Source organism: Cavia porcellus, unplaced genomic scaffold, assembly GCF_034190915.1.
Source record: "Cavia porcellus strain 051 isolate PalLab524CR breed Dunkin Hartley unplaced genomic scaffold, mCavPor4.1 scaffold_9, whole genome shotgun sequence".
Lineage (NCBI taxonomy): Eukaryota > Metazoa > Chordata > Mammalia > Rodentia > Caviidae > Cavia > Cavia porcellus.
In genome coordinates, this window is record NW_026947492.1 from 68,615,785 (window position 1) to 68,639,411 (window position 23,627).

At 40.2% G+C, this 23,627-nt stretch overlaps 1 protein-coding gene and 1 pseudogene across 1 annotated transcript; both read right to left on the reverse strand.

Moving 5' to 3' along the window:
• Positions 1 to 8,855: 8,855 nt before the first annotated feature.
• LOC100715495 (tripartite motif-containing protein 5-like) lies at positions 8,856 to 23,226 on the reverse strand. The gene is made up of 7 exons (XM_013147641.2): positions 23,048 to 23,226; positions 20,464 to 20,929; positions 19,794 to 19,889; positions 18,886 to 19,116; positions 13,941 to 13,963; positions 12,553 to 12,653; positions 8,856 to 10,127 (listed from the first exon to the last, which is right to left on the reverse strand). The coding sequence occupies exons 2-7, from the start codon at positions 20,869 to 20,871 to the stop codon at positions 9,934 to 9,936; spliced, it is 1,053 nt and encodes a 350-aa protein (XP_013003095.1). The 5' UTR covers positions 20,872 to 20,929; positions 23,048 to 23,226; the 3' UTR covers positions 8,856 to 9,933.
• On the reverse strand, positions 10,057 to 12,544 carry LOC134477710 (peptidyl-prolyl cis-trans isomerase NIMA-interacting 4-like; annotated as a pseudogene).
• Positions 23,227 to 23,627: the final 401 nt, after the last annotated feature.

Sequence of the window (23,627 nt, forward strand, 5' to 3'; positions counted from 1 at the left end):
CTCCTAAAATTCATCTGGAACCAGAAGAGACCTAGAATAGCAAAGACAGTTCTAAGCAGCAAAGTCAAGGCAGGAGGCATCACAATCCTTGACTTGAAGTTATACTACAAAACAACTGTAGTGTAATCAAAATGGTATTGGAATCAAAACAGAGCTGAAGATCAATGGAATAGATTAGAAGATACAACCACAACTAGAAATACACTCAACCACCTTACCTTTGATAAAGGGGCCAAACATCTTCACTGGAAAAAGGACAGTCTCTTTAATAAATGGTGTTGGAAAAACTGGCTCTCCATATGCCAAAAACTAAAAGTAGACCCATGCCTATCACCATGTACTAAATTAAAATCTAAATGGATCAAAGATCTGAATATTAAAACAGAAACACTAAATCTATTGGAAGACAAATTGAGTAAAAACCTTGAAGATGTAAGGTAAGGTAGAGAATTCATGATCCGGAATCAAACTGCATGGGAAATACTTCCCAGAATCAATAACTAGAATCATGTCTTATTAAAAAGTTTCTGCATGTCAAAAGAAATCTCCAAGTAGTGAAAAGAAAACTCAAAAACAGGGAAAAAATCTTAGTGAACTGTCCCTCAGACAAAGGACTTCTGTCTAAAACATACAAAGACTTTAAAAAAGTTAGAACCCAAAATTCAAAGATCCAATCCAAATATTGGCTTCTGAGACGAACACACAGTTCTCAGGTGAAGAAATACAAATTGCAAATAAATACATTAAAAAAAATGTTCATCATCATTACTCATTAGAGAAATGCAAATTAAAACCACACTGAGATTCCATCTCACTCCTGAAAGAATTCTCAGCATCATGAAAACTACCAACAACAAATGCTGGAGAGGTTGTGGGAAAGGAACTCTCCTGCACTGTTGGTGGGACTGTAAACTAGTGCAACCATTGTGGAGGTCAGTCTGGAGATTTCTCAAAAAGCTGGGATTGGAAGTCCCACTTGACCCAGCTATTCCACTTCTAAGCATATTCCTTGAAGAACTGAAAACATCATGCCGCTGTGATGTATGTGAACCCACGTTTGTAGCAGCACAATTTGTAATAGCCAGATCTTGGAAACAACCTATATCTCCATCAACTGAGGAATAATAAAAAAGATGTTGTATTTTTATACAATGGTGTACTACTCAGCTATAAAGAATGATCACATTGAGATATTTATAAATTAATGGATGAGGCTTGCCACCATACTCATAAGTGAAATAAATCAAACTCACATGCATAAATACTGAATAATTTCCCTATTGTAAGAAATGGTAAGAATACATAAAAGTATGTGGTAATCTCGATTCCCCATTATATTGCTTTGGAGCCTTATAATGTTTTCATTCATTAGTTGGAATGGTTTTATTCTGTGTTGTTTGATTTTATTTTCTGTGATGGTATGAACAGTTATTTTGAAGAAAACAAGACAATATAATAGCTGGTGCTGATTTAACTTCATCTTGTGTCACCAAGCCTTTGTTCTTCTGTCTACATCGGTTTTATCATGTTGTATCTTATTGGATTTTATTATATGTGATAGTATAAAAAATTTTTATGGACAAGGAGATAATATAGTAACCATTTTCTGTTGGTTTTCTGTTTGCTGGTTCTGAATACCCTGTAATACTTTCATTCTCTTGAATGATTTTACCCTGTCTTGTTTTGTTTGATACTATAGTGTGTGAAGGTATACTCAAATATTTCAAGGAAAGATACAGTATGGTAGCTACTGTTATGTTAGGTTGTCTTGTGGTGAAACACTATGTTGCTTAAATTGTTCTGTTCTGACCTGGTTTGTTATGTCCTCTTTTATCTTAATCTTTTAAAAAAAATCAGAAACATAAAATGTGGCAAACAGTACTAGAGAAATATTCTGGTAGTTATAAAATTAAATGCCGGAATAAAGTTGTTATGCTAGAATTACAACCTAAACATACAAGGTTTTAACAGAAGCGTAAAGAATATGAAGGACCTATGGGTTAGAAAAGAGACAAATGCAGGGTGGGGGGCATTTATCTCTTAGGCATAAGTGCCTGCCTGGCAATTGCAAGGTTGTGAGTTCCATCCCTAGCACCAAACAAACAACCAACTCACAAAAAGCAAAACAAAGAGACAAGTGCGTTAGGTAGAAGAAATCACAGAGATAAAAGGCCTGGGGATATAGGTAAAACATCTTCAACGATTTTGAAAATGCCAGTATGGTTACTCAATGAAAACCTTCTAGGTTAGGGGTACCACATAAGCCTAAAGAGAGACAATGGGTCACCTCTCAAGAGAGCAAACACTTAGGGACTCTTCCTTAAGAATTAGGAGTAATTTACTCTGTCAGTTATTACTTTAACTACTGGACCCACTGGGAAAGTCACAGGTAGAGTGAGGTCCAAAGACATTGTTACAGATGGAAAAGCAAGGCCCTGTCAGTTTGCAACTGAAACAGCTTTGGGGTCTCTGACCCTCTAGCTCCAGGAAACAACTATCTGCCCTGGAGGTCACGATCCTGGCACACTTAGCCAAGGTGAAATCACAAGTACAGTTTAGCAAGGGAGGCAAGGGGTGGTGGTGTGGCTCTCAGGCTGTAGAAGGAGCTGTGTCTGAAGGAGAGGGATCCTTTGTGCTGTGAGCCTCACTCCTCCCAGGCCTCAAGATCTGCATAGCAGGAATTTGGAAAGCTGGGCCTTTCCCCCATTCCCAAGAAAGATTTCAAAACAGGAATGAACCGCACCCAAGGAAATGCAGGTTTGTCTTTAAAGTCTTCCAGCTCTGCCCACCAGGAACTGCTTACCATAGCTTTGGATACCTGAGGAGAAGTTGTGAGTTAGTGCAGAGAAGGAGACCAATCTACATAGTTTCCCATTTCTGATCAAGGGAGTAGCCAGGCAAGAAAGGAAAGTAAGGAGGGCTGGGTGGGTTTGGTGGAGTTGGAAGACCCACTGGCTAACAATGGGGTGCCTGTGTAGAAGGCTGGAACTGTGAATCCCCGGGGTGATGCTGCCAGGAGCTCTTGTCAAAGAAACAAGTTCTGCCCCTATTTCCTTGTTTCAACCTCCAGTCTCTGCCCTGGCCCTGTCCACATTACTATAGCTTTGAAGTTGCTTGATAAGTATTTTACGGAGATGTTATTCACTTAATGTCTTTTGCTCTTCGATGATGTATTTGTTACCTAGATATGATTTTTAAAATTGTAATTATTAAGATGTCATAATTGGGGTCTGGGGATTTAGCTCAGCATGATAAGCGCCTGCCTTGCAAGCAGGCAGTCCTGAGTTTGATCCCCGGTACCAATAAAAAGGAAAAAGACAAAAAAAAAAAAATGTCATAATTGTGCAAATTAGTGGTTTCAAAGTTTTTATTATTGCTTCGTATTTTTATTACATTATGGATACATTCACTGTGGGGAGTTGGTACCTGTACATAACAGAATAGTTGTTTCTTTTATTCTCCTTTTCTCCTCCCCTCAAATCCTCCACAAATTAGCTCTGCAGTGACCTCATCATGGATGCATTTATCTTGCTGCATATCCCAGCTCCCACCCTCTCTGTCGTCTTCTATTATACCTGCCTTCTGTCCCCTTCCACCCCATTTCCTTTTTCCAAAGGGTCATGGTAGAAAAAGTACAGTGATAATTTCTGAGACCCTTGGGAAAAAGGAAATGGGGTGGAAGGGGAAATTATCACTGTACTTTTTCTACCATATTTCATATTAACTCTACAAAGCATTAGAAGTTAGAAGAGGTGCCTCTCTAGGGAGTTCCTGCCATGGTCTGCCCTTGCTGCTGATCTGTTAGCTGTGTTTTGCTCTTGGGTGGCAGATACTATTGTATACAGCTAAGCTCTTTAAAAATACTGTGGGCAGTTAGACATGGGAGGGCCCTGGGCAGGTCAGTGCAGAAGAGAATTGTGGCTAGAGTCCCATTCACTGCCGACCAGGCTTTAGGAAAAAGTGGAAGGATTTTGCCCACATATTTCCTCTAGAGATGGATAGCAGTGACTGATATTCTAAATAGGCATCAACCACCTTGGGTGTGAAAGGATTTTGCTCTTGATGGGAAGCTGCATCGGTGGGAGCCTGGGAGGTAGAACCAAGAGGCTCTATCTTGAGGTCATCTTTCCCACCCCTAAGCAATTTACCTGTGGCGGGAAATGAATTCCAATGGGCATCAGTAATGCCCCTTAGGCTCCACCCCAAACCTAAGCTACATGTATGCTTCCACACCACTTGTCCGGCCCAGAGAATGCCAGACCCCGGGGAGGTCATGGAATCCCTTTCCACATTCTTAAAATAAAGGCCACTTTTATTTCATACTTCTTATCTTTTTAGTCATGCCGAAAATTCTATCAGGGTGTAAGACCAAAACCTTCTTAACCCACCCCATCCAGGAAAGTCATTGTCCTTCCCCTGTGAGCTTGCTGTGTGACTTGCTTCCCTATTTAATCCCCACTTCTTCAGTATTATCTAAGTGACTACTCTTATAATCTTGGCTGACCATAGTTTTGTGCCACCTCATACCTGCCTTGTGATATTTATTCTGCACAGTGTAAACTGGTCATTTTGAAGAGGATGAGGTGAGAATCACCACTCCTGCCTTCTTTAAATCCTTAATTGCGACACTAATCTGTATGATGAATGGAGAAATTAGTGTTACTACTTTTGTGTACTTTTTCAGGTGAAAAGTCAGATCCAGCAGCCTGAATTTTACCTTTTCTCTCTTAGGAGCCCTCATTGGACAAGTGAGAAAACCAATGTTGAGATTTTGCCATGTGCTGATTGTCTAATCCAATTATGTATTCCAGCACTGGGATGAGAATCATAGGATGGTGTCAGGGACTCTGAAACCACTGTGAGGCAGAAGTGAGCTATTTTTCCAACCATCATCCATCACTGGATTTTGATAGCATTTTTGGCATGGCTAGAAAGATAGAAATATGAAATAAAAGTGACATTTATTCTAAGAATATGGAGAGAACCCCCCCACCACCTCCATCACTGAGGTCTGGCTTTTCTCTCTGCTGGGTATGTGCTGTGGGGGCATACATATAGCTTTGATCTTGGGTTGTGCTTAAGGGGCATTACTGATGCACAAGTAGCCCCATTGGAACTCATTTCGGGCCACAGGTAAATTGCCTAGGGGCGGGGAAGGTAACCTCAAGACAGAGCCCCTTGGTTCAGCCTCTCAGCCTCCCACTGCTGCAGTGTCCAGGGCAAAATCCTTTCAGATTTCAGCTGTGCCTCATCACCACACCCTGCTCCTTCAATCTGTGGTTTTCCAGTACTGTGTCCAGCAATGGGAAAGATGACATACATATTTATACATTCTAAGACAGCAATAGAAACAGTTTACTAGTTAGGCCCCGGCACAGAGATATATGTTAGTCTCCTAACCCATGATCTGCCTTTAAGTACTACCTTGTGTATAGAATTTATAAAGCAGAGCACTTCCACTTCGTTGTTTACATTCTTTATGTTCTAATTGCTAGTTTTAGCTTATCTGAAAACAATATCTTCATTTAACAGGAGACAGACTGAAATATTTTTGATACAGGGGAATGAAACTCCCATCCTACTGTATGTCCAGTACAAGTTCGTGTTCACTAAAATCGAAGAGTGAATTTTAGGAACAACAGAGGTTAAGAGTGGAATATATTTATTGAGAGAAAGAAAGCCTCTATCTGAAAGAAGGGGTCTCGAGCGGGTTGCCAGGGACTCTTTCTTTTCTAGGGACTTTTATAGAGTAAAATCATAAGGTTAGATAGTCAAAGGTGGGGGAAAATAGGAGCTTGTCAATTTGGGCATAAGGCGGGACAGAACTGTGGTCAACCAATAGGATTAATTGCTCAGGTAAAATTGATTAAATTAGGAGCAAATGAGGGAGCGGGTCACATAGTAATTGGGCCCGCTTAACAGCAGTGACTCTTCCTGTTGCTGGGTGGGATGCTGACTCCTGACTTCCTCAGGGTAATAAAGAACACCTTGGACTGTGGATCCATAGGATGTGGTTGTATTTGCTGTGCCTTTTGTCTTGAGTTCTGGTCCACAGCAAGAGGTGATTGTCTCTTCCAAGGCTGCAAGATATCTCAACTCTGCTCTGGCTCCTTTGATGGAGAGCCCAGCCCTATCTGATTGCCTATAATATTTCTAACTAGCTCAACCGCCTGTAACATTTTTATCATATACAGGATTGTGGAACGAACAATATGTGAGCTTTAATATAACATTATATAATATAATTGAAAAATGTAATTCCTTGACTTCTCAGTTTTCCATTACTATAATAAAATACCTGGAATAATTAACTTACGAAAATAAGAGGGATATTTTGGCTGATAACTTGAGTATTCACATTGTGGGTGGACTCACTGTTGTTAGGTAGCAAAAGGAGGTGCAAACCTGTACACCTCATTTATCTAAGGACTTCTTATTAAGCCCCATCTTCTGAGGGTTCACCCACTTCCTATGGAACCACTTGAAGACCAATCCTCTAGCATTACCCATATGCAAGGATAAACCAAGCAACTCTTTGAAGATGAGCCAGATGTTAATTCAACTGACAAAGATTCTAAATTAGTTTTTACAACTGTGGTCAATGTGGTAGATTAACCAATAGTCTACTTGTAGCACTCAGCTGAACTGAATCAGTGTGGTTCTGTGTGTAGAAGGTCCACTTCAGGAATGTTGCCAAGAGCATTAAATCAGAACTGTGGAGGAAGCTGGTGTCCTGTTGGTCCTCCTGTCATGTTGGTTCTCTTGATAGGAACTCAGCTGTTCTCACCGTCAGAGTACCTCAGGTCCTGTCACTGCAGTTCTCTTTTGGGAAACATTGGTCCTTATGTTTAGCTTTGTTTCCTGTCTCCAGTGTAGTTCCCTCAGCTTGCTCACACAGATCCTTCATCCCCCTGTTGCAAATTTTCTAGCTTCCACCACCGACTCTTGGACCTTGCCATGCAGATCCTTTTAAAATTTTTGTCTTTTTGAGACAGAATCTTGCTATGTGGTTCAGGCTGGCTTTCGGCTCGCTTTGTAGCCCATGCTTCTCTCAAACTTGTGATGATCCTCCTACCTCAGCCTCCCAAATGCTGGATTACAAGAGTGTGCCACCATGCCTGGCTAAACATGGATTCATTGTTTTTTTTTTTTTTTTTTTTTTTTTGTACTGAGGATTGAACTCATGACCTCATGCTTGTGAGGCAGGTGCTTGTGCCTTTCAGCTAAATCCCCAATACCCAATGCACATCTTTGATATGGACTTGTATGAAACCTCATGGGTCCTAGGCCTCCAGTTGGACTTGTGGAGGACATTGCTTTGAGCTGTAAGTCTCCACCTGCACTGAATCTGAATGTTGCCAGGGAATCCAGGCTCTCAGGTGCATACTGTGGGTCTCTATGGTTTGGACATATTTCCTGAACTCTTTCACATTTGACTCTTTGGGAAGTCATTATAAAATCATCTTTTAAATTCAGTGTCCTGTATTAAATCTTTTCTCCTGTAAACTCTGATTATAACAACCAACTTATGTAACATGCAACTTCTATGAATATAGATAATGAACTCTCGTCTCTATATTATTTCCCGTATGTTTCAAGATATCATTGTGGCAATTAATGTCATGGTACACTGTGACCTTAATTCTCTCATGAGTCTAAGCAAAGTTGTTGAGATTAGTTGGTTCAATTTTTTTTTTTTTTTAAAGAATGAGAGCAATGAGTATCAAGCCTGATACATGTTGGAACCCAAACTGGGAGTTTCTGATGTTCTTTTCTATGTCTGCAGTAACTCTTGTTGGCAATTCCTTTCTCTGCCTAGCTGTCTCATTTTTCAGGTGACTAGTTCACCTTAGGCTCAGGAAGAGATGGAGATCTAAGTGTAAAAATATAGGAAGTTCTCACCACTGTATTCACTGCACAATTCTCCTTTTCTTTCATTGAAGGAGAACAAAAGTTTCTTCTCACTGATTTGAAATACCAGAACCTTCTACCTCAGTGGAATTACTAAAGCTAAGCAGGGCAAACAAAACTCAACACACTATTGTTGAGATTTATTCCACATGGCCTAGGTAGCTATGAAGTTAGAAACACTCATTTAATAAACAAAAACATCCAACTTGCTAATAAAAAAATTTTTTTTTTTGTACTGGGAAGCATACTTGCTACAAGGCATTGTGCCACTGAGCTATATCCTAAGTTCTAAATCTGTGATCTCTATCTGTATTCTAATTTTAGAAAAACTGTGTGTGTGTGTGTGTGTGTGTGTGTGTGTGTGTGAAGTTTCCATAAGTCAACTGATACACATGCTTTAAAATCATTTATTTTAGTCAAATGAGAATGAGCCAAAAATTTAGACACCAAGCTGGGATATTACTTGAGTGCCAATCACTTAAAAGTATGTGTGTTGTTTGGTTTTTAAAATGCTATGAGATAAATTTCACTATTATTTCTTTATTAATTGTAAATAGTAACCAGATTCCTACAGAATGTACTTCATGGGGATCAATATGTGGTTAATACCAGTATTATACATGCACCCAACATTCTATAAAGTTTTGAGAAAAAATATATATGGCATAATATTAGTAGAGTTGATAATGATACCAAAACGAGGCTTCACTAGAGTCAGCTGTAATTCCCCTTTGGGTAACCTGTTTCCATGGGACAGGGTGACCGCTTTTTTTTGAGACAGGGTCTCACTGTATAGTTCAGGTTGGCCTTGAGTTCACTATGTAGCATTGGCTAGCCTAGAACTCTCACTGATTCTTGTCTCAGTCTCCTGACTACTGGAATTATTTATTGTGGTTTTTGTTTTTCTATTATTACTAGAACAAGTATTTATTGAGACACTTCAGTAGGTGCTTCTACTCAATTTATTCTCACAGTGATCAAATTTATTTGGTACAATGCTTATGCAAAACTCTTAAAAGAAAACACACAGAGCAGCTAGGCATATTATTCAAAGTTACACTGCTCAGATATGCAGAAATAGGATTTGAACAAGGATATTATGAAAACAACATTGTTTTTCTGGAGTATACATCAAAGATAATATTTAAAATTTTTTTTATTAATATGCATTTGCAGTATATAATGTTAAAATCATCATAGGGAGACGGTACACAGATATAAAACATTGTGATTTTCTGATGTTCCCTTCTCCCCACCAGCATCTCTTAGTTCCTGTCCTGTTTGAAAAACACCGATGACACAATTGTATGAGACTTTTTTTAATCCCTGGATGAAAGTGATCTACTCTACTCCTAAGGCTCATTGTTTAGTGATAACACTCCAATGCATAGTTTTCAGTGTACAGAAAGTTAGGTGAACACTTTCCTTCATCTTTTCTCAGTGGCAGAGAATGAGGCTGTAAAAATTGGGCCCAGCAGTTACCTCAGTAGTGGTCTTTGTTAAGAGGACTCAGTCATTTCCTTGGGAATGTGGAAAGTAATAAAGATTCTTTCCTGAGCAAATGATGAATTGAGAAGAAAATGGTGCCAGAGAATGCACAGATCCCACAGTGAGTGAAGGACGTCCAAATGGAAGACGAGGAGACAAGTAGTTAAAATGGAGCAGGGCACTCAGAGGCAGGAGATGCACACCTCAGCCAGAGGGATGGATGGGAAGAGGGAGAGGGTTTAAGAAAGGTCACATGTTTGGCCCACATAATGCCACAGGCTCTGAACATCCTTCAGGATTGACAAATGGAACAACATTACTAGGAAAGGAACACTGAGAGAATTTAGAGGAGAAATCCATGGTCAGTCACACTGTAGAATGAGGCAGTGTGACAGTCTGGAAAAATTCCCAAACAACTTGGAGGAACAGGCAGCAAAAGGGCCAGAGACCAGGGATCAGAGTTTTCAGATTCCCCAGAAGCATGGACTTGACTTTATCCAGCAGCCCTATGACCCAGGAGCTATGTTTAGGTTGCTAATGTGGAAAACTGAAGTTAAAGGGGGTGTTATTCCTGTAATGTGTGTTGACTTGACTTGTGCTGTTCCGGACTGTGCCTTGAGTTGTGCTTAGGAATGAGAATCCAGATGATTGGTGTGGTTTTCTTTTCGGTTTGCTAGATACAGAAAAACAACCACTTGGATAGTGGCTTAGAGTCAGTGTCACAGGAGCTGTGGAAAAATTAAAAAAGTTGGTGAAGGGCATTGTAGGAGACAATTTGAGCAACACCTCTCCAGTCCAGAACAACTGCTGCAACATTGGCTATACTGAGGCTTATTTCTATATACTGATTATGTACAGAGCGGACTATGGTATTTCCCTTCTCTTCAATTGACTATATGCATTGCAAATAAGGCTAGCCAAGGTAATGATATGAAATCTCTAAAGTCTCCTATTTCTGTGCATAGTGCTCTCTGTAAAAGATGAGCTCAATGGGATGGCAGAGCCATCAGCTCTGGGAATGTCAGCTGGGTAAGAGCTTCAAAGCAAGAGGCTATGACTCCCCAGGGCCAAAACTTTACTTATCAGAAACTAATGCAACACTTTCCCAATACAATTCAGTTGCTACCTTATTTGAATTCTGCAGATTGAACCTTCTACATGTCATTGTCCTTGCATTTTGCAAATATGCTTTTCACCCCACCTGGCTAGGCAGCTCAAGTTACTCATGTAGTTCTTGCCTTCCTCACCATCACTCATCCTGAAGCCACCTCCTTCTTCACCAGATAATGAATTCTGGGAGAGGCCTTAGGTCAGGGCCTTTGTCTGCATATCGTTACTAGCATTGGGCTTAGGATCCCTTGGCTGCCCTTAACTTTGAATATGTCTTGGTGCCTTTACTCTCACCTTGAGTTGCATTGGAGGTGGTAGATCAGAATTAACTTGGTGGGATTCCAGTAACATCTCAATAGGATTATAAATATAATGTTTTGGATTGTGAGGAAGACTGAAGAAGGAATTCCAATACCTGGGTTATAATACGCAGTATTCGGGATTACAATAGGACATGATAATATACCATGTGTGATGTTACAAGAGCATCATTGCGAAGACTTTAAAAAAGAACTAGAAGGAAGTTGATTTAGTAGTCTGAAGGAGGGGCAGTACATTTGCATGTGTGTGTGAAAAGGAGAAATATAAGTATCAAAATACGAGGTATAAAGTATGAAATATATTGAAGAGAGGAAGGCTTATGAAACTATGATTTCCCTTTAACAGTAGCATTGGACATCCACTATCTTTTTTTTTTTTAAATTTTAAAGAGATTAAGACAAAACAGGACATAACAGAGTAGATCAGAACAGAACAATGTAAGCAATACAGTATTTCACCAGAAGACAACCGATAATTAACAGTAGCCACCACGATGTCTCTTTCTTTGAAATAGTTGAGTATGACTTCATATATAATAGTATCAAACATAACAAAATGGTATAAAAACATTCAAGAGAATGAGAGTATTACAGGGCTTTTAGAACCAAATAACAGAAAACAAACAATGGCTACTATAGTATCTCATTTTTCCATAGGAAATTTTTTTATACTTTCACATGCAATACAATCCAATAAGGTACATGATAGAGCCAATGGAAACAAAGATCAACAGCATAGTAGGCCTTCAGAGTAAGATGATATTGTATCAGTACATCCACTAACTTTGTATAATTTTATTTTCTCCCTTCAACCATACTAATATGATATGCAAATTCTGTCTTAATTGGCGAGTCTGTAAAGATAGGCTTATCCATTCCACTCACAGGCAAGGCAAACGCTGCTTCTTGAAGTGGTCCTACCGTGGACCCTCTGGTCATCCAACCCAAGTTACCCTCTTTCCTGGCTTTATCTTCACTATATTGTGCAGCCACTTCCTTGAATTTAACTACTCCATGTCTTCCATACTTTTGCTGGTTTGTCACATAAATTGTGCCAGACCTTTACTGCACTGCCACCACCTTTGGAACCCTTAGCCTTCTTGTCAGCACTATCACTCCAGAGGCTGCTCACCCCTCCCCTACCTTTTCCAGCACAACTCTTTCCTTTGGGCGGCATCTTTGGAATTCGCTGTTCAACTCTCAACTACTGACATCCATTAAATTTGAAATGACAAAAACTCATAACACTATATGTAGACAAAGGAGTCACATTCCCATCTTTTTCCTCTCCAGTATGCCAGAAGGCAACAGACTACACTTGGTCAGTGAACTGGTGAATGAGGATGTATGGTCAGTTCCCAATAAGACGATCACGTCATCAGCAGACACTAATTTTCCCTTGTCTCCAGTACATACACTACGCTCTCACTTAGCTCCTCATCTTTCTAGAATCCTATAATCAGACACGTAGCCTACCTTTCCTCATTACACTCTCTTCCCATATGGGTGGTATTAGTAATTGAACCCAGTACCTGCTGTATGCTAAGTAAGTGGTCTTCCATCAAGCACATCTCCATCCCTTTCAAATTTTTACATTGAGACAGTCTCCTTAACATGCTAAAAGGCTCAGACTGAACTTGAACATGTAATGTTTCTGCCTCAGCCTGCTGAGCAGCCAGGATTATAGGCAGGCATGGATCATCATCCACTTAGCTCTACTCACCTTGATGTGATTGGAGAATCCCTTTCAGATCAGGAGCTTGGAACGTGATCCGCTGTTCCTTGGGAAAAGTTCTCGGTTGCTTCACAGTCAATAACCTACTCCTAAGAAGGGAAGAACAGTGAACTCCACATCTTATACTTGCTTGTTTCACAAACACGACTCACATCTATCATTTCATCTAATTTTTCTTCATTCTTTGTCTTTTTGAGACAGGCTATTGCTATGTAGTTCAGATTGGCACTGAACTAACTTTATAGCTCGGGCTGATCTCAAAATTGCAACCATCCTTCTGTCTCATCCTCCCAAGTGCAGGGGTTTCAGACATACACCACCATGCCCAGCACTGCTCATGTTTACACTTGAATTCTTCCCTGGGGATCCTAGGAAGGATCAAGGCAAACTCTTTACTGATCCTATGTCCTAAGAAACATACCTGCCTTCTCAGTCTTTCTGTGTGATCTTTGGAAGATTGAAACTGGTCAGAAACAGAGTTTTCCTTTCTGATGGATTTAAAAAAAAAAAAAACAACTGCTGCCTACAATTAAAAAAAACAAACTAATGCATGGCAGAGGTTCTGACATGGATGTGGGTTCCTGAGAAATGGATCAGTATGTATATTTGCAACACCCGGCTCTTATGGGTCTGTGCGTATGAGAAGGAACCCCACCTGGAGAACTGCAAAGTTCTTTGTCAACAGAAAGGTCTTCAGAGATCACCTAATGTTTCAAGCCCCCAAAACCCCTGGGAAAAATTGCAAACCTTCACAAAACCAAATTAATACTGATCTGAATTCCGTGAGTTTGGAAAAGCCTGATGCTGCCAGGCAGGTATGCAGTTGTAGCCAGCAGGATGAGATCTTCCCAAATTCTCCTCAATGATGAGACTAAGGTGCTTCATTTGTTTGCAGCTGGGCCAAAATTCTGTTTCACACTCAGGTTTCTGGAAGTAATCTCTACCATTTTCAGGAGCAAAATATAAATACTTTACGTAGGCATTATTCTAATGGACAACTCTTGCCACTTGGTATGGAAGATGTATTCCATCTACAATAAATCAAGCCCCTATTAAATCTGAAGCCTAGAGCTAGGGAGATACACAGGGAATAAAATGGTGACAGCAAGAAAGTTGATGATGTAACACATTAGGCTTAATTCCACTACTTATTTATACCATGACTCTGCAAATCAAATTCCTACTATATAATTTGGTCCATTGCAGTTTATTCTCAATAGTAACAAAACACTAAAACTCTACGACAAGTCATTTATGTAGCACTGCACCTAAAATACCCTCACCTTGGAAATGTTCTATTCCCAGTGAACATTCCTTAATTTTAATAATCACAAGTCTTTTGTACAAACTTTCAGTCCTTGCCATCACTCACGTACCTTTCTACTGTGTCCTTCATATCCTAGTGAGAAAAAAGAACATCAGTGAAAAATAATAGATTTTCCTCACTTACAAAGTTTCATCACATTCTAAGGAGCACCTGATACATTGGAAATGGAGATTTTACAGTATGAAAGAGAACAGAGTTACGATAAAACTAAATCCAACCACCCGTCGCTACCCATGAGATGGTTTAAATTAATAAGTGGTTCTTTTGCTTATATTACACATGCATACTATAATTTCAGGGTATGAATATGCCTTGCAGAATCAAATATAAACAAATAATAATGCCAGAAATATTTATATGGTTTTTGCTGAGGGGACATGTAAACAAGTATTTTAACAAGGATTTCTTCTGACTTTACATATTAACTCAAATGGACTTAACCATTACTTGAATTACATATACAGGAAATTGTTTCCAAATCTACTTCTACTTAGCTTTGTCAGTTAAATGCAGTTTAATATATTCGGTAATGAAGAAGTCTATGGCCATACCTCCCCAAACATGCCCAATCTCACCAATAATGAAGCCATAAAATAAACACTAGGATGTGTAATACTGAATAGTAACCATGAGGCCTTCTTTCTCACAATTCTTTCTCCTAAAATTTGTAATATTCACCCTGTATTCCAGCTGTACTAGCCCAGTTCAGGCCTTATCCTTCACGGTTTTTATTCATTTTACCATTGCAGATACACCTTTGTTTGGACAGAAATCTGGAATGTACTTGCTGCTCTTGCCCTAGATGTCCTTCTTCCCTGTAAGTCTACACAAAAAATAAGCCACTAGCTGGGTCTAAGTACATGTACAGAGTTTGCTCTTCACAATAAGGTAGTATAACCCAAACAAAATTCTATATAAACTAAAGAAAATTATGTTTAGAAGTAAAACAGGTCTGTTGCAGGAAGTTATAACTCTGGCAACTGCTGAGTTTAATAGCTCAATGTTATCTTTTACAGTTGGGTCTAGCAGTTTCTTGAAATTCAAGTTTTCCATCCACATGGACTTTATTCCTAGGACATGAAGGCAATGGGACTCTCCTGATACAAACTTTGCGGAAGCTTTAACAAAGCTTTAACTAAGCTTTACAAAAAGCGTGGAGCATATATGACACCTGTCTGCATCACAACAGCTACCATCTTAAAATCCACCTGTGTTACTCCTACAAACACAGGAAGTGGATATACTTGCTAAATGAGGACTACGTGGCACATAATTCTGAACAAGCTAAAGATGCACCCATAAGAATAAAAGAGGAGCATAGAATGCATCAGGTAAGGTATGGCCAGCTTGAAAATGGCTCGAGTTTGTATCTTTCTTTTTTTTTTTTAATTTTAATTTTTTTACTTTGAAGAGAAAACAACAAAACAAAACAGAATAGTCAATCAATACCAAACAATGTGATATACGACTTCAAGACAAGATAACAGGAAGTCAACAATGGCTACCACAATGCCTTCTGTTATATTCAAAGTAGCTGCCTATACCAGCAGATATATATATATATATATATATACAAAACAAAAAACAAAGCAGAATAAAATGAATGAAAACAAAACAACAAAAGTGATACAGCGTTTTAAAACAAGATGACAGGAAATCAACAGTGACTACCATAATGTATCCTGTTATCTTCAAAAAAGCTATCCATATCATCACATATAATAAAATAAAAAAAAACAAAACAATACCACCAAACAAAACAGAACCATGAAAATAATACAGGACTTCAAAACAATCTGAAATTAACAATGGCTACCAACTCTCTTTATTAGATGTTTCCTCCCCTTTCACTTTCATAATACCTACTGTCCATTTTAGATCCCACTAAGTCCTTCAGTTTTCTTTTCACCAGGGAGAAAACACAATATTCACCCAGGTGAGTCTGAACCATTTCACCAACGTGCATGATCTCAAGTTGCATCCATTTACCCATAAGAGCCTCGGGGTTACACTTTGTTATAGCTGAGTAGCTTTCCATTGAATAAAAATGACATTATCAGTTGATGGGCAAGATATCCCAGCATTTTTCGGGTACCCTGTCACCTGCAGAATTGTTTTCTTTTGACTTTTAGTTTATGAATTGTCTTTCAAACTAAATGTTTTTTCAATTCCACATATTGAAGCACTTTGTTTCTTGATCTGCTGGCCTGTTTCTTTTAATTCCTGAACTGAGGCCATACAGTTAATAAGTCATAGTCAACATGCACTGGCTTGTCTCTGATTTGTTATTTTTCTGCCATTGACTCCCTAGTTTTCTCCCCTGTCTATTTAACTGTTTATCCTGCTCAACCATCACACTCTGCTACTATTTCTGGGGCTGTGATCACTTCTATCTTTCTCTAGAATAGCCTTCAGTATTATCTGCATGATTGGTTTGGTGGTCATGAGTTCCTTCAGTTGTTCTTTGTCATGGAAGTATCTTACTTCTCCATTAACTGTGAAAGGTAGCTTTGCAGGGTACGTCAATCTGGGTTGGAAGTTGTTTTCATTCAAAACTTGAAACACTTGATGTTCTTCTTCCATTGATGTTTTGTGTTGAGAGGGCTGCTGTGGTTCTCATGGTTTTTCCTCTTTTTTTGATGTTTCTTATTCTGTCCTTGTGCTGAATTTCTGGGATCTTATGTCTGGGTGTACATTTATTTTGGTTATGACTTGCTGGAGTTCTATATGCATCATGTATCTGTATGTCAGTTTCTTTTCCGTGGATGAGAAGATTTCTGCTATTACTTCTGTAGTTTTATTTTAATGTCATTTGTGTTGACCCCTCCTCTTTCACTGATCCCTATCACTCTTAGGTTATTTTTCCTTGCATCATCTTGCAGCCTTCCCATTATTACTTCCTGGTTCCTTATTATTTTGAAGAGCTGTTTCCTTTCACAATCACTAGCTCAAACCTGTCTTGAAGATCTGAAAGTTTATCTTCAGTTTCTTTCAAGTGTCTAAGCCAATTTTCAGTGGAGTTCTTAATTCCTGGATATCTCTTTCAATCTTTTTCTTCCATTCATGCTTTCCCTCATTTTTCTAAGGTCCCCTGTTTTTAAAATCTATCTCTTTTTAGATGCTTGCAGCAAATCTTTTATTATGTTTTCCATTCCTTCTTTTACCTCAGATATTACTTCTGAGCTGATTTCTTTTATAGCCTCATAAAGTTCTTTCGTGACTTCAGTCTGCAGCACTTCAGAAACTTTAGGTATGTAACTTCTATTGTCTTCCATGTCTATGTCTTCTGGAGTTGATATGCAAGGACTGGAGGCCAGAGACTGCCTTTTGCTTCTTTGTCTTGACATTCTCCTGGCTTTCTCTCAATGGATAATTATGGGTTCCCAGGCACTTGCAGCATCTGCTATGACTTCTCTGAAGCATGGCTGATCTGTTCTCTTGGTCCTGCTCTCTATGGGCACTGGTGGCTAGTGTGTATGTAGGTGCAAAGCTGGCTGCTGCTTCTCCTGGTTGGTGCTGGTTACCTGCCTGAAGCTTTATCAGTGTTTGCCCTGTGTGTGTGCAGGGGCAAGGCTGCCTGTTGCTTCTCTTAGAGCTGTAGCTTACAATTTGAATGTATTCTCCTACCTAAATGGGCATCCATGTGGGCAATAAACTTAATGGGAATGGTGCACAGCCTCTGTGTAAGTGTGGATGTCACCTAAGGATACACTGACACTAAAGGCCAATCTAGAATACCACCCTTAGAAATGGGTCTTTATCTTCAAACTCAGCAGAGACATTGACTAAAGGAATATAACTATATAGGAGAGGAAAAACTATCTTTTTTTAGGAAGGAAGAATAAGAAGCAAGAGTAATAAAATCTTACTAAACAGTTAAAAAAAAAACCCAAACAAACAAACAAAAATGTAAAACCAGGCAGAATCAGGGATAAAGCTCAATGACATAAGTTCCTGCCTGCCATGTGCCAGGGCTTGAATTCAATTCCCAGTATGAAAACAAAAAAGAAAAAAAATCAATTTTACATCTGAAATTAATGAGAAATACAAGGAAAAAAATGATGTACAACCCAGAGACAGTGGGAAATGATGAACAGAATAAATTGGAAATAACAGTGATCCCAGATATTGGATTTAAGAAAGACTCCCAAGGAACTATTCTAATTAGGTTAAAAGTGTAGAGAACTCTATGCTAGAGGAAGTAAAGCATGAAAAAGTACTCAAAGTAGAGATTTGATGGAGAAGACATGTTTGAAAATGAAAGTTTTTTAGAGTTTTAAGTAAAATAATACAACAAAATAATACTAGATGCGTTTAACAACACATTAAGATAGTGGATCGGGGCTGGGGATTTAGCTTAGTGGCATAAGTGTCTGCCTTGCAAGCAGGCAGTCGTGAGTTTGATCCCTGGTACTGATAAAAAGGAAAAAGACAAAAAACAAAACAAAACAAAAAAGATAGTGGATGAAAGGTTGGCTGAACTTGAAGATGTGTCTAAAAACAATTTTCAATCGGGAAGAAGGGTACACACCTCACTGTAGGGTGCTTAACTACTACATGATTGCTGGGTCTTAAAAACGACAAATTTCAACTAAAGAAAAGAGGAAACCCAGGTGTGGTGGGCCATGTGTGCAACTCCAGCACACTGAAGACAGCCAGGAGGATAGCAAGTTCAAACCCTGCTAGGCATGAGGGACTCAGATCCTGACACAAAATTCCTAACACAAAAAAGCACAAGGTTGTGGGTTCAATCCCTGGTACCAAATAAAATAAAGAATTGAAATGGAATTCTTGGTCATATATATATATATATATATATATATATATATATGCCATTATTCCCATAAACTCTGGAACTGAATTACTTCAGTGTGGTACTCATTAGCCCAAAAGACTTTATTACTATCACTCGAAAGTATGGCAATAGAAGAGAGAGGGAAATAATTTCCATCTGTTCTGGATCTCAGAAGGTGGAACTTCCTGTAAGGTCTTACCTGCAGCATGGACATAACTGACCCCTGCAGCCGATGCTGCACATCTGAGATGAGCTCTCTCACCAGCTGGCTTTGCTGGGTCAGCTCCCTCTCAGACTCGGCCAGGCCATTCAGAATACCTTCCTCCTCTGTCTTCAGTTTTTGCAGTTGTATCTCCTCCTCAGAGTCCAGCGTGGCTCTCATTTGCTTGAACGCAGTCTGGACACTTTCTATCTCCCCCTGTATTTGACGCTTCAGGGATGAGAAAGAAAGACATACTCTGTCATGCGAGGTTGCAAGCCAGCAAAATTAATTCTTTTCACTGGGAAGTTCTCAGAAGGGAGGGAAGAAGTTCTTTTGGTGGGGGTGGGGGAGTGTGTATACATGGAATCAAACTCAGAACTTTGCCTTGCCAGGCAGGCACTGTATAACTAAGCCGTATCTCCAGCCCAGGAGAAGTACTTAGGGAAGCAGTGTTCCTGTGAGTTTCTCTTCCTGCCATTAAATAAATCAACCTCATCAAGGTTCCCCCTTCCCCAAACGGGACACCCACAACTCCCAGCTATTCAGCACTTCCCATTTCCCTGCTGTACTCCTCACTCCCTTTGTGCACTCTCTGCCAGAACTTGAATACAGAAGACAGAATCACAATCCATTGTCAAATGTCCGTCTCAACAACCGCCACAGGCACATAGGACAGCGTTCATTAGCTGTGTTCCCCTGAACCCTCAGTGTGATCACCTCCCTCCCAACAGCAGTACTCATTGGTGACAGTCCTGCTCCAGACCACACTCCCAAAAGGAAGAGCATGCATAGGACTCATCAAATGTCTGGACTCAACAAGTGCCAGAGAATAAAGAAGAAAGGATTTCTTTCCCAAGATCCTGTCAGATTTATGGCTACCAGCCTTAGCAAGTGTAATTTCTTGCCTTCCAAGAAGTTCTTTCTTGTTCGATGTGAGCTTTCCACGTCTCACACTCTTTCTCATCCTTAGTTAGTTTCTCCAACACTAGATAGAGCTTCTCCTGTGAGAGAGGAATCACATTGCAGTCAAGCCATGACCTTCTCAGCACCTCAAAGTGGATAAATATACATGAAATCTGGTTGAACTACGCAGAAACTTGAATTTAGTAAAACGAAGAAAAAGGCAATGTGGGGTGAATTTGTTCTGAGGGGTGAATGTTTTCTGAATCTTTCTAGGTAATTTGTCTTCAAATAGTAAAGTCAAGTCCCCTTTACCAAGTGTAGACTGATTTTTTTCTGTCCCAGAAATGACTCTATACCAAGGAAAGAATCTGTATCTGAACCCATCTCATTTATTTTTCTGCTTAAACAGGTGATCAGTAGACACCAAATATCTAGCCATCAAGTAACAGTTAAAACAATTTTGCTTTTGTCTAGCAACTTTCACTCTAGCCTTTGTTTATTGCAATTAAGTAGAGTGTACAATATGTCTATAGGACTGCAGAAGTTAAAGAAATGGACAGAAATGACAGACCTCAGTTCTATGCTGCAAACAAATTAAATGATACTGCAAAATGGAAGTTTTCTCCCAGGTATTGTTTGCTGTTCTATCTTCCCAAAACCCTGATCTCTCACCCGACATTCCTGTGCAGCTTCCTGCATGAGAACCACGTTGTGACCACGGTGCTGCTGAGAACGCTCACACAGCCAACAAATGACCTTCTCATCTTCCTTACAGAACAGCAGCAGTTTCTCCCCATGGAGGTCACAGTGATCTACCTTTGGGCTCAGTGTCAACTCCCTGAGCCCTTGCACTATGTTGGCCACCTGGCGACTGGGCCTCAGATTTTCAAACTGGTAAGGGACTCGGCACACAGGGCAGTGGCTCACTCCTTGTTCATGTTCCCTGGACTCGTAGTTTGCAGTGATACATGGTTTACAGAAAGTGTGGCCACAGTCAGTGCTCACAGGTTCTGTCATGAGCTCCAGGCAGATGGGGCAGGTCACCTCCTCCTTGACACTGTGTAGCATGGATAAAGCCATAGATGCTGGTTCTGTGCTCCTTTCTGTCCTGACTCTGAGCTTTCTTCTGCTCTGAATCCTGAAGTTGGGAAAATTAAAATGGGACAGATTAACAAAGATTGGAGTAGAATGAATACTGGGTAGGCAAAAATCACATAGGCATCAAGATCAAAATAGTAAAACTCAAAAACAAAACAAAATCCCAGAAGTTAAATAAAAGTTGTCTGCTGCCATCACACCAATTATGTCACAGTAATTTCAGGTACTTTAGTCTCAGTTTATATATGATCAAATTTGTATCTAGAATGATTTTTATTTTCCCCTTTCTTTATTGCACAGGATAAATGTAGTATATTTCTCTACCAAAATTCTTGCATAATCTTCACTTTTCTTTCCCCCACCAAAATCACAGGCTCCTGTTGAAATCACCAAACTTCTTTTTTTTTCTTTTGGGACCAGGGATCAAACTCAAGTCCTTATGCTTGCCAGGCAGGTGTTTATGCTGCTAAGCTAAACCCTTTGCCCACCAAACTTCTTATACCACAGAACTCATGTGATAGCTTTGTTAGCAACATGTTACCATTCTTGTACTTCCTGTCCAAGTCATCTTCTCACAGCAGCTCTAACTTCCTCATCTAAATGGTTTTACTGCTTGCTATTCATATGCAGTTTTGTATTTTCAATAAGATAAAATAGTTAATTCTTTTGTAAGATGTAAAAATAGAACTGTAAATGACTTCCAAACAGTATGGTGGTAACTTGGTTCATGAACTTGATTGGTTGAATGACGCTGGTTGCAAACTGAATTGGAAGAGAAAAGAATCAAATTCAGTTGTTAAGTTTAATGCTGACCTTATGGGGGAATCTGATTGAGTGCTCATCCAGTTAGGTGTTCAACCTGAAGTGTGGAGAAAGTTGAGCTTGTGCACCCAGGTACCTCTACATGTTTTCATTACTCTTAGCTGGAATTAATCAAAAGTGTCTCCTCTACCTCACAGAATTAAAAAACACAGGTAACTACATAGGCATAAAAACATTCAGGACAATATGGATGTAAAGTAGGCTTCTCAATATTATTGGTTCTGCAGAATCATGACTCTAAACGGTAGGATTTTATCTTGTCCTTGAAATTTAGCAAGGACATGGAAAGGAGCCTTAAGGTATGTGTACATATGTACTCTAGGGAGGGAGATGACATAAATATGCTTGCAGAATTCCATGTGTCAATGACATGACAAAAAGAATCCTAGAGAACCTGGACTTTGGTATTTTAGAGAAGTCCCCAAATAGTAGATGTGATCATCTGGGAAATCATTGTTAATGATGGGTTGTGTCCTAGCAGCCAGACTTAAATCTAAAATAAAAGACGATGCCCAAAAGAGGACACACATGATGTAAAAGCACTGTTATGGACTTGACACTCACCTTGAAAACCATAGGAACTTAATAATCAGAAAGAGAAAAAGTGAAAAACAGTGCTAGAAAAATATATCTATAGTTACAAAATTAAACGGTGGGTCTTACTTATTATCCTAGAATTACAACATACAAGGTTTTAACAGAAGCAAAACAATATGAAGGACATTAGAGTTAAAGAGGAGACAAATGTTTAGGAGAAGAAATGACACATACAAATGGCCTGTTGCTAGAAATAAAGCATCTCAAAGATTTTGATAATGCCAGTATGGCTACTATGAAAAGGGCTGCTAGGTTAGGAGTACCAGATAAGCCTACAGGGAAGAGAAAACGTCTCACCTCTCAAGAGACCAAACACTGAGGGACCTTCTTTGAGAATAAGGAGCAATTAGCACTGTCAGTTATCATGCCAAGTACTCCACCTCCCAGGCAAACAGGGATGAGCACAGCCAGGTGGAAAGACTTTGTGACCCCGAAAGCCTCTAGTGTCAGTTTGCAAAAGAAACATCCTTGGGGGTCTAACTTTGTCTAGGGGGTGAGGATATGACTATTTGTCCAGGTCAAGATCCTGGCACACTTGGCCAAGATGAAATCACAAGTACAGGCTAGCAAGGAGAGGAAGGAGCAGAGGAGTGGCTCTCAGCCTGGAGAAAGAGCCATCCCTCAGGAAGTGGGAATCCTGCTGTAAACCTCCCCGCTTCCCGCTCTCAAGATCTGTGCAGTGATAGCTGGCCTTTCCCGCCGCTCCAAGAAAGGGTTCAAAACCAGGAAGGAAACGCACCCGAGGAAATGCAGCTTTGTCTTGTAAGTCTTCGGAGCTCTGCCCACCACGAACTGCTTAACACAGGATTGGACTGGACACCTTTTGAGGAGTCGCGATTCCGGGCAGAAGAGGGACCCAGCCTGCCTCCCGACCCGGACCTACGCACCGAGAAAGGCAGCCAGGCGGGAAGCTAAAAAAAGTAGGCGGGGCGGGGCGGGGCGGGGCGGGAGGAGGCGGGGCGGGGCGGGGCGGGAGGGGGCGGGGCGCGAGTGGCTGCAGGAGAAGGAAGTGGGGCTGCGGGCCAGTGGGACGCCCCTGTGCCAGGCGGGCTCTGTGAGTCCCGGGGTGTTCCTGGCCGAGCGCTTGCCAAAGAAAGAGGCTCTTTTTGATTCTCTTGCCTTGTTTCAACCTAGTGTCTGTGGCTCGGGCACTGTCCTGATTAGTGAAGCTTTGAAGTATGTTTGATATGACCGGGCGGGTGGCGCACACGTGTAATCCCAGCACCGGGTAGGTGAGGTAGGAGGATGATTGTGAGTTCCAGACCAGCCTGGGCTGTAAAGTGAGCTCTAAACCAGCCTGAACCGACAGCATGGTGAGG